At 41.3% G+C, this 12362-nt stretch overlaps 1 protein-coding gene across 1 annotated transcript in view; it reads right to left on the reverse strand.

The window, feature by feature from the left end:
- Window positions 1–12362, reverse strand: part of fto (FTO alpha-ketoglutarate dependent dioxygenase) — a 95812-nt gene that overhangs the window by 25695 nt on the left and 57755 nt on the right. The window contains exons 3-4 of the mRNA XM_061668929.1: window positions 10071–11079; window positions 4924–5046 (exon numbers count right to left, since the gene is read on the reverse strand). Coding sequence (XP_061524913.1) covers window positions 4924–5046; window positions 10071–11079 — 1132 coding nt within the window. The remainder of the gene's footprint in view (window positions 1–4923; window positions 5047–10070; window positions 11080–12362) is intronic.

The following is a 12362-nucleotide window of genomic DNA, read 5'->3' on the forward strand; positions in this document are numbered from 1 at the left end:
GGGCTTTATTGCAGAGTGGCCCGACGGAAGCCTCTCCTCAGTGCAAAACACATGAAAGCCCGCATGGAGTTTGCTAAAATACAGGACTCCAAGATGGTGACAAATAAGATTGAGAAATTGTTGGCCTTAATTCTAAGCGATGTGTGTGACAAAAACCAGGCACTGCTCATTACCTGTCCAATACAGTCCCAACAGTGAAGCATGGTGGTGGCGGCAGCATCATGCTGTGGGGGTGTTTTTCAGCTGCAGGGACAGGGAGACTGGTTGCAATCGAAGAAAAGATGAAAGCAGCCAAGTACGGTTATAACCTGGACGAAAACCTTCTCCAGAGTGCTCAGAACCTCAGACTGGGCTGAAGGTTCACCTTCAAAAAAGACAATGACCCTAAGCACACAGATAAAATACCGACGGAGTGGCTTCTGAACAACTCCGTGACTGTTTTTGAATGGCGCAGCCAGAGCCCTGACTTAAACCCAATTGAGCATCTCTGGAAAGACCTGAAAATGGCTGCCCACCAACGTTCACCAAAAAGACTCATGGCTGTATTAGCTCCAAAGGGTGCTTCTACTAAATACTGAGCAAAGAGTCTGAATACTTATGGCTATGTGATATTTCAGTTTTTCTTTTTTAATAAATCTGCAAAGATTTCAACAATTACGTGTTTTTTCTGTCAATATGGGGTGCTGTGTGTACATTAAGGTGGAAAAAATGAACTTAAATGATTTTAGCAAATGGCTGCAACATAAAAAAGATTGAAAAATTTAAGGGGGTCTGAATACTTTTTGGCGGCACGGTGACCGACTGGTTAGAGCGTCTGCCTCACAGTTCTGAGGACCGGGGTTAAAATCCCGGCCCCGCCTGTGTGGAGTCCGCATGTTCTCCCCGTGCCTGCGTGGGTTTTCTCCGGGCACTCCGGTTTCCTCCCACATCCCAAAAACATGCATGGTAGGTTAATTGACGACTCTAAATTGCCCGTAGGTGTGAACGTGTGTGCAAATGATTGTTTGTTTATGTCTGCCCTGCGATTGGCTGGCAACCGGTTCAGGGTGTACCCCGCCTCCTGCCTGAAGACAGCTGGGCTCCAGCACTCCCGCGACCCTTGTGAGGATAAGCGGCTCAGAAAATGGATGGATGGATGAATACTTTCCGTACCCACTGTATTTAGCACATGTCAATTCAATAAAACAGTTGACTTCACCTTAAGCTACTTAGTGTAGGATTGCAGAAGAAATCAGAACAAGCAGTGAGCTATCAACAAACTCTTTAATGCAGTCAAAAGGATTACTGTAATCACGCCAAAACAAGAACATTAACTAGCTCGGTAGCCAACGTCCATCTCCCTCGCTTCCTGTTACCTTCATGGCCCCCCCACACAATCGGAAACCACAGACTCATATGCAGGTTTGATACAACATAATTTCTGCTTCCCCGTTCTCTGTATATGACATTACTTGTGTTCAATAGGTCAAAATATCCCTCTATAAATGGAGTAAAATGATTTACAAATGGTAGAAAATATTACAAAAAAATTATATATATTTAAAAAAAAAAAAAGTGATTCAGTATTTAGTGGAACATTTCTTCAAATTACTGCCCAAAACAGCATTTTGAAAAATTGCTAAACAAATATCAGAAATTGTTATACAGATATTATTTTGTATAGCAATATATATATATTGTATTTTGGACGCAAAATACCTGGGGAAAACCAAGGCAAACATTGTGAGGACATGCAAAGTCCACACAGGAAGGCTGGAACTCAGATTCAAATCCCAAACCTGACTGTGAGGCAGATGCACTAACCACTCATCGACAGTGCTTCACTATGGGATTATTATAATGCACAAAACAACCCAATACCATCAGGTTTTCGAGAAACATGCAGAAACCACCGACATTAGCATTCCTCCCCCAAGGCCAAACAATCCTAAACATGTTAGTCTGACTGGGTCCCAATATAAGTGGACTGTAACACCAAAAAAGTGACAATACATTCCTGTGGTCACACTTTCTTTCACATCCCAGGAAAATTTGTATACCATTACTTCCTCAAAGAGAGGCACTCCAGCAGACACCTTGATGAGCTCTCCTTTTTCATAAGTACTATGAGGTGGCTGCAATTACCTTTACTATAACGCGTTGTGTTACACAATCACACCAATGGATAATTGGTCATAGATTAATTTACCATGCATGTTTATGGAATGTGAGAAGAAGCCGGAGTGCCCGGAGAAAACCCAACACAAGCACAGGGAGAACATGCAACGTTCTCACAAGAGGGACAGAGCTGAGATTCGAATCCAGAACCTCTCAACTCTGAGCCAGACGTGTTAACTGCTTCTTCCCATCCTGCCCAGTTTCTGTCTAAAACCAGGGGAGAAAACTACTTATTTTATTGTGGTTTGCTAAGGCGTCTTACAAAACACACCAACAGTAATTCTTACACTGATAGCAAACAAGTCTTGTCTCGAATGAAAAAGCACTGGTAACCTTTGCATGTGTAGCTCGTGCCAAGTACTTAATTCAGGTGGGCCGACAAAGCAACAGACGGCTGAGGCCCCCTGGCGCGAGCCACTATCGGTGCGCAGCAGTCGGGGCCTCCCAAGGGCGTGCTCACCGAGCGGAGCATAAATCCCCCACTGATCCGCGACAGTCAAGTCCCATTAGAACGGTCTGCGCAACGGCCCATCACTCCATTATCGGGCCCGGGCCTGAAACTGACGGTTCTATTGTAAATCTCACTGCCGCTAAAAGGAGGTCGGCTTCAAGCACTGTCAAGATGAATATGAGGGACAGGCTGCAGCGCCCTCAGAAGAATACAATTCAGTGTCTTCAAGCAGTCAAGGATTTATTGAAACTACTGGTATATATATTTCCTGCTTGTCAAAAAAATGACAGATATCTGTCACGGACTGTTTGTAACATTACCAAATTGCCTTATTGACGCAAATAGTGGCCAGGGGTGTTTATTTCCTCAAACGTAAGCATCTATAACAATGTAGTATGTGTGTGCGGTGGGGGGGTGGGGGGGGGGAATAAAAATTAACAATATTGCTGGTATCTTAAAATATACAGTGTTTAACAACTGTATGGGACCAGTACCCAATGTGAGGTTTATTCTACAGCTGCTCTAAAGAAATAGTATTGGTAATTGCCAACATATTGCTTCTGTAAGGGTTAATAATCAGTATGTAGAATCTCTTTAATTGAAGTTATATCTGTAATACTAAAATATCATTATTATTGTTGTCCATGAATTTTGATGTACAATTGGGGGAAAAATGGAAAACAAATGTTTATTTCTTGATTAAGATGTCAAATTATTGTAAAACTATGAAGCATTGATTCATTATTTGTTATCCTTGTTGTTTACTGTTACTAATTTGTGGCTCAGTTTGAAATTCCTCAAACTATAATTGAAAATGGTAAACATCGAGAGTGAACATTAAAGCAATTCAATGATGTCTAGTGGTCTCATTGTGACAGGTGGTCTAATACATCTGCTAAGCACTGAATGTCAAGTGAGTTAACTTAAAACACAATAAAAATGACTATCAAAAATGGTACAAATCAAGGCAGAGTGAGCTTAATTTAGCTGAGAGGTGAGTTAAGTTGGGGCTGCTAATTTTGGTTAACAATGGAGTTTAAATGTGCATGTGCTAGCAATATTGTCTATGAATGAGGTAATTACAGTAGCTACCCATTTTATTTTCTTGATGGGGAAAAAATGAACTCTCTATTTGAAGGAGGTACATTTGTCTGATGTGAATTAAATACCAAGCGACTATTTGAAGAATGGCCAGCTAACTATTGCAAGGTCTTCATGAAACCACTATATTTCAGAGAAACAAATCCATTTTACTGAAGTTAGAAGGTTTCACCAATTGTTCTTTATTTTTCTCAAGCTGCTGCACCGCCCCAGAAGTCCTGTGGTACCCTTGCAGGGGGGTCCTTTGAAAATTAAACAATGCATGAATATATTTCACTGGCAAATATTAAGATAGACTCCATCCATCCATCCATCCATCCATCCCGACAGTAAGTATACTAGTAGATGTACATTTTAGATTCGTCAACAGGTGTGAATGTGAATGGTTGTTTGTCTATATGTGCCATGTGATTGACTGGTGACCAATCAAGGACAACCTCACACCCAAAAGTCAATTTGTCCTCATTAGGGGTACAGACTGGCTGGAGCCCATTCCAGGTGACTTTGGGAAAGAGGTGGGTACACACTTAAAGTAAATGGTCGCCTGCCAATCACAGCTTTTATGAGTGTTCAATGAGCTTTTTGGGCAAAAAGCTGGAGTACCCAGAGAAATCCATGCAAGCAACGGAGAACATGCTGGAGTCGAGATTCAAACCTGAAGCAGATATTCTAACCACTAGGTCACCATGCTGCTAGACAGCATATTTTTATTTATATTTTATATTTTATTTTTAAGCAAATATTTTTAACCCAGAAAATATAAGTTGTTTTCATTGCACATTTTGTCATGAGAACAGAAAGAAGTTAGTATTGTCTTTGTTGACTAGATAATAATCAGTGTGAATGTGTTTACTACCCAATATACCAATATGACCTGAGCCATAAAAACAAATTTTACACCCTGAAACTTTCAGTCCATCTGTCTGGCTTCACCAAATAGCATTTTCCTAACCTCAGCTAATGGACTCAATTTCATGGAAACTTAACAGGCTCTGCAGTGGCTCCCACACACATTCACGAGCCATCAGATCACTTTCACCGGCAGTGAAGTTTAAATGGCGAGAATAGAACAAAAAATGAGTGAATTACATGGTCATGGCTGCTAGTATAGGAGATCATCAGGGAGTGAACGCTTGAAAAACTGAACCCCCCCCCCCCTCAAAAAGGTTTCAAATGTGGCTGCATGGTGCATGTGTGTTGTTTTGATTTAGTACCTCTCATATAATAGCAGTCCCCAGACTGGAGGGGCAGCGTTAGGCCAGGTGTGTGGATGTCCCAGGCCACCTTAAGCCCAATCCGCCAGCTCGCCTTCTCACCGCCGCCTTCACTGCTCTCGCCTGTCAATCACAACACGGCCCACCGTGAGGACACTCACGAATTCTCACATTTCAAGCAGTGAAAAGTGCCTAACTTGAAATCTAAACATTTATGCAGCCTGGTGTTTTATTGTGTTAGAGTAGCTGTTTTAGATGTGGTGTGAATCAAAATACTATGATCATTTAAAAGTAAAGCACAGCCAATAAATCAAGTGAGGACTACCACTCAGGGTTCAAATTCAAGTCACATGTTTAGATTATATTACAATTTAACAACTTAAAGCCCCAAAAGCCAAAGTTTGAGTTAAAGTGCATTTTTATTTGGTGAATCTTGGAGATGGAAATTTCATAAGAAAGTAGCAAAAGTTGTAAGAACTGTGCAATTAATTTTTTTACACAATGTGACAAATGTTTCATGCTCAAAAAGGATTAGCTTCCTCAAAAAACATGCATTTTATCCAATTTAATCCAATTTAGTGTATTAGAATGCTCCAGATTGTAGTAGTATTTATGAGGCTCTTTCAGAATGGTGAAAATGACTGTTTCCTCATTAGACCACAGATATAAAATAAATATATCAAAAATCAAAATTTTCAACATATCCCTAACAACTTATTATATTTTTGTTGAAGAAAAAGAAAGTGTTCTTATGTAATTTCCTGCCAGAACATAGTGATTGATTCAAGAAATTAATCATTTACTTCTGCTCACAATTTGGCCAGGGTATGAATAATTCTAGGCTTAAATATTTGACACATAACACGTAACATACAGTATGTGATTATGGCCACTGTTCAGTAAAATGCATGCGACTCCTTTTGGAAGTTTGTTTGTTTGTTTGAATCTGAAAAACGAGAAAAAAAAGATACATTTTTTATTGAACAATGACATCATGCTATTTAAAAAAAAAACACAAACATCTGTTTCATCAAATTGAAATTGTTTTTTTCATGTGTATACCCATTTTTTAATGTATTTCTCTAACAGGGCAACTGTTCAATCTGATTGCTTTTAAATAAATCCACTTCAAACACTATTTAAGCACTACATCCATAATGCATCCACTTTTGCAATCTTAAAAATCTACATTGACATACCTCAGAAATTCAAGCAGACTGCAACATACACATCTTTGTCTCGAGAAAGTAGGAATTACTTAGCAGTATGTGTTGTGGGTTAATCCTAACTGTCTGCACAAGATCGTTATGCTATCATTAGGGTGTGCAATAGGACACTGTTGGATAAAAGCCTTGGCTTGATGTTGCTCAATGAGTGTTATTGGATGGCGGCTAGGCGATGATGTTGCTGTTTCCGTTCACAGTAAGCGCCTGCACTGTTCTCCCCTCTCCTCGCTGTTCTTACGACGTCAGGCTCAGAAAATAAGATTTAACCTGGCTGGCCGACACCCTTCAGTATGAATCGATACTAAAGTCTTTCCGGGCCTCTTTGCCCCGCAGCTGCCTTTTCCTTTTTGCTCAGCACGGATAAATAGTAACTTAATTTCCCGCCATTGTGCTCTGAGAGCCTGGTAATGACAGAAATCCCTAAGGCCTCAGCAATGGTGGAATATCAGCCTCTGTGTGGGTTAAAAAACAGCCACAGCAGATTCCTATGGATCTCCGACAGTAGCACGGTTCCCTTAGGCGGCCAGCCGTCTGAACAAGAAGAAACCTTATGGTTGAATTAAGAGTTGAATTTCTTCAGCTTGTTCCTGGGAACACTCGGAGTCAACCACCGGAATAACACTTTGGTCAGACTTTGGTCTATGTAGTCTGGAAGAGACATAGCTGCAAATTGTGGCGAGGTGTTAGGCCGCAATGTTTTGATGGTCTAAGTTGAAATGGCCCGTGGCAAATAGTTGAGGCAGAACGGTCCAGCAGGTGTTTCTGCTTACGACACTCGTGTGAAGGAAAACCACATGTGGGCCATGTTTGACGTCGCACCTGATTCATTTGCTCACACCTGTACTGTATCTCCAGTGATGGTCATCATTTTCCTTTTAGACTCATGCAATTGTGAAGTCAATAGCTATTTAAGTGACATTATTAAAGGTTTATTTAAAGACTGGCTGGCTGAACAATCAAAATTTGTATAGAACCTTTATCAGTGCCATCGATACCAAACCATACCATTATTAAAGGTGATAAATGTTCGCTTTTTCAGTTTGATGGATGTGTAAACTTGGTCAATTTCACTCCTAGTTTGGTTCATTTTAACTAGGTAAAAATAAAATCCGAGAACGAAATGTGTCACAACAAAAACAAATTCCATCTTTTATTTTTTCTAAAACCCCCGTCCGTACACTACATAAAGATAACCTGGGGGATCTTCAGCCTGATTCTGACCAAAGTCAGTAAATGACCAATATCTGAAAAAGATTATCCTGAAAGACTATCCTGTGGTGTGGGGTGTTAAAAGTGATTTATTAACACTTACCATATTTCCCATGTATGAATACGCAATGTTTTCCCCAAAAAATATTCAAAAGTCAAGAGTGTGTATAACACATACTTGTAAGGATAGTTATCAAATTCCTTTACAATAAATTGAGGTATACTAGTAAATACATATTAAAATGAAAGTTGTAAAGCTATATCAGTTTATAATTTAACATTTTATTAGAGTATATATTGGTGCTGCACAATTAATAATTTTTAAATTTATTTTTAATTTATTTGGAACTTCCATTAAGTTGTAATTCATGATTGCAATTTGTAATAGAACATGTATTCAGTTAGCCCTTGATAAAGTAGAATTTGTTTGGGTACATATATGAAGATTGCTGGGATAGGCTCCAACACGCCTGCGACCCTAGTGAGGATAAGCCGTACAGAAAATGGATGGATGGATATGTTTTTTAATTATTAACTATCATTTATTTTATTTGAAGCTTTGAAGGTGGAATTCTTTCCCATTCTTGCTTGATGTACAGCTTCAGCTGTTCAACAGTCCGGGGTCTCCGTTGTCGTATTTTACGCTTCATAATGCGCCACGCATTTTCAATGGGAGACAGGTCTGGACTGTAGGCAGGCCAGTCTAGTACCCGCACTCTTTTAGTACGAAGCCACGCTGTTGTAACACGTGCAGACTGTGGTTTGGCATTGTCATGCTGAAATAAGCAGGGGCATCCATGAAAAAGACGGATGGATGGCAGCATGTTTCTCCAAAACCTGTATGTATCTTTCAGCATCAATGGTGCCTTCACAGATGTGTAAGTTACCCATGCCATTGGCACTAACACAGCCCCATACCATCACAGATGGTGGCTTTTGAAATTTGCGTCCATAACAGTCCGGAAGGTTCTTTTCCTCTTTGGCCCGGAGGACACGACGTCCACAATTTCCAAAAACAATTTGAAATGTGGACTCGTCGGACCACAGAAAACCTTTCCACTTTTCATCAGTCCATCTTAGATGAGCTCGGGCCCAGAGAAGCCGGCAGCATTTCTGGGTGTTGTTGATAAATGGCTTTTGCTTTGCATAGTAAAGTTTCAAGTTGCCCTTACGGATGTAGCGCCGAACTGTATTTACTGACATTGGTTTTCTGAAGTGTTCCTGAGCCAATATCCCTTACACATTGATGTCGTTTTTTTATGCCGCGTCGCCTGAGGGATCGAAGGTCACGGGCATTCAATGTTGGTTTTCGGCCTTGCCGCTTACATGCAGGGATTTCTCGAGATTCTCTGAACCTTTTGATGATATTATGGACCATAGATGATGAAATCCCTAAATTCCTTGCATTTGTACGTTGAGTAACATTGTCCTTAAACTGTTCAACTATTTTCTCATGCACTTGTTCACAAAGAGGTGAACCTCGCTCCATCCTTGCTTGTGAATGACTGAGCAATTCAGGGAAGCTCCTTTTATACATATATCATGGCACCCACCTGTTCCCAATTAGCCTGTTCACCTGTGGGATGTTCCAAACAGGTGTTTGATGAGCATTCCTCAACTTTCTCAGTCTTTTTTGCCACCTGTCCCAGCTTTTTTGGAACGTGTTGCAGCCATAAAATTCTAAGTTAATGATTATTTGCTAAAAACAATAAAGTTTATCAGTTTGAACATTAAATATACTGTCTTTGTAGTGTATTCAATTAAATATAGGTTGAACATGATTTGCATTTGGTCTCTGTTGTTTGCATTTGGTCTCTGTTGTTTGCAGAATTTTACCCATCGTGCCATGATAAACAAAAGTTCACTGGATTTATGACTTTACCACTTCTGATATAATTGCAGATATCTGGACTGAGAAGATGACTTCACTGCTGCATTAGCATAAGTTAGTTACAGACTTAAGCGCGTTCAGATCAACGTCCAAATTTGGGTTACGCTGCCATCATAGGTATTAAACTGTCGGAAACCCAGTAACCCCTGTACTAGGGTTTAAAAACTGTGTATAATTCTACTGCAACAATCCAGGGTTTTATAATATACTATATCTACTTTATCAGGAAAGGAGACAAACTATTTATCATGACATAACCACTCAGCCATAAATTGTTTTACGTGTGCTCTAGAAAGCAAACTTCTTTCGTCGAGACACGTCAATCAGCAAACACTATCAGCTCCTTAGATCGCAGACATCCCATGGTTAGGAGACATGGTTTTATCCATCCAGTACAGTCGAGGAAGCACTTATCAAAGCGAGGTTCATTATTCCCTATCAGATAATTGCACATTGATCATTTCTGCAGGAAATGATTGAGATGAGATGCGGCGTGTGTGATAAGGCCTGTTTGTTAAGGCTGCACCATTGAGCTCGGATACCGATGTCTGTGATCTTAAGATAAGGCTGTCAGCAGTGAGCCACCGATGACATTTGCTAACGCTGTAACACTATCGCACAGATGAATCTGATGGTGGCTATCCCGGAGGCCCGCGTCTACAGATGCTGCCGGGTGCCGCAACACGTAAGGTTAGCGCCATTTGATCCACTTGAAAGCGACACAGATAAGTTGACGGGTTATTGTTGTGATGGAGCTCACCGCCAGCGTGATGGGATGTAGATTAAAGTGTCCTGTCTAATTGGAACACAGTGACACTTACCTTCGTTGTCATGGCAGCTGTAGCTGTAAACAGCCACTGGCGAGCGACTGATCAGGTTCTCGTCGTGGTGCCACCCTACAGCCATTTTCCCCATGCCGTAATAGGGCTCCTCTTTAAGCTGACTCATGGCTGCAGGGTCCATGTAGTTGAGTAAGGTGACATTGAACTGAGCTGATCCGGTGAATCCCTGCAGCGGGCTGGGCTCAGAACAACCCCCTGATTCCCCCTTGTCCTCAATGTGGTAATCTGAGAGGCTGTGTTTGAGATGAGCCACATGTAGCTCACCTCGGCCTCTTGTTGGCAAGACACCGGCGGTCTTAAGTGCCAAGGTGGGACATTTTCCTTCACTATGTTCCAACCCGGAATCGATCTCCTTGCCCTGTGTGGATTCTCCCTCTTCACTGCTGTGTTTGGACGACGTCTCCCACTCACTTTCCCTTTTTGATGCCGAACATCCTTCGTCACTGTGTCTAGACTCCACGTCCCACTCCTCGCTGTGCTTGGACTCCGTGTCCCCCTCCTCGCTCTGCCTGGACTCCGACTCTGCTCCTTCACTGTTCCTGGAGTCCTCGCTGTGTTTGGACTCTACGTCAGTCTCCTCACTCACCTTGGGTTCTACGTCCTGAACCAACTTCGTACATTGCGTCAGCCTGTCCCCTTCTTTCAGCTGAGATACATCCAAGCAGAAGAAGGTGTTGAGCTCCCACAAGGCTTTGCAGGCTGCTCTCAGACCGGGGTCGCAACAGTTTTGCCCTTTAACCTCAGAGTCCTCATTGTGCCAGGGGATGGCAAAGAGCCTTGTGTCCAGGTAGCGGTAGGTATGGCCCGGCTCACCCAGCAGAGCCCGCGACACGGAGGTAAAGACGTCCCGGTCCCGGACACGGACCAGATCCCTCAAGAGGCAGCCCTTCTTGCGCAGGGTGAGCAGAGCGGCCTGGACTCTGCAGTGGAGCTCAGCAGGCAACGAGCAGGCTCTCCTCAGAACCAGGCCGGAGTAACTGGAGTCCCACTGAGATAAACATACAGAAAATATCGAATAAGCTTAAAATCTATCTTATCCAGTGCTGTACCACAACTGTAGAGGTATAATACAGTGTTCCAAAATGCTAGGAAGTATAGACTATCGCACCCAAAAACATTTTAACCTCAAACCAATCCAGTCGAAAGCAAAGAGTAAACTACCTAAAAAAGTGTTTTGTAGCATCAGAGGAACATTATAAAATACCATCGTCAACAAGTATGTACCTACATGTACTGAGGGGGTTCTCAGTTTACCAGGAGTTCCGTTCCCACCTGATTTGTACGTAAATCAGAACTTGCCCCTCGTATGTTGGTACCGTATAAACCAAAGACCTTCTGTACGTCTAAAATGAGATGGCCCAATAAAAAAAACAACTCTGTCATAGATATAATTTGAAAAAGAACCACACTACATCTCTTCAAATCTCATAATTGGTAAAAAACGTTTCAGCATTCCATTCAAATGAAACTCTCCCTCAGTGTATTGCTTAGCATTATAGGTACATTATAAAAAATTACTGACACACCAATGAACACACAGATTTTCACACAGAAAATTTAATATCTGCAAATATCTTGTGTAGCCAATAAAGACATAGTTTCGCCATCATTTAATGGATGTTTTACATTTATAATGGGCACCCTCATTATCACATTTGTTAATCTCGATCATTGCAATTTTCCTCATCAGATGTTAGAAATTTCCGACTTTCCCATGTGTGACAGAAAAGTCCAGGATTGGTGTCACAAAAGATATATTTAAAATCCAAATTACACGTTTTCTCCTTTGATTAAACCCACTGGAGTCTGATACACTTTTCCAGCCATCTCTACTATGCCTTGATGCTCTCCTGGAAGGATTCTTCTGAGAACATTCTGGGTCGATGGGTGTCTGAATTTGAATTGTTCCTTTTAAGTCTGTAACAATCCAAATGAACTAAAAAGCATCACAAAAAACCAAATTACATCTTTTCTCGTCTCTTAACCCCCCATCTGTACATTTCATAAAGATAATCTGGAGCATTTTGAGCCTGATTTCGACCAAAGTCAGTAAGGACCCAATATTTATTAAAGAATATCCTGACAGATTATCCTGTGGTGTGAGGTCTTAAGTATGATTTATCAACACAGGTACAAAAAATGGCACGCAATGAACTACTTTGCACACCGGCATAAAAATATGTCATAGAAGGCACACTCAGTTACCCAAGACATGTTTTTCAATCAAATGCAGTCCCCTCTAAAAGTACTGGAACTGCAAGGAAGGTCAAT

Source organism: Phycodurus eques, chromosome 2, assembly GCF_024500275.1.
Source record: "Phycodurus eques isolate BA_2022a chromosome 2, UOR_Pequ_1.1, whole genome shotgun sequence".
Taxonomy (NCBI): Eukaryota; Metazoa; Chordata; class Actinopteri; order Syngnathiformes; family Syngnathidae; genus Phycodurus; species Phycodurus eques.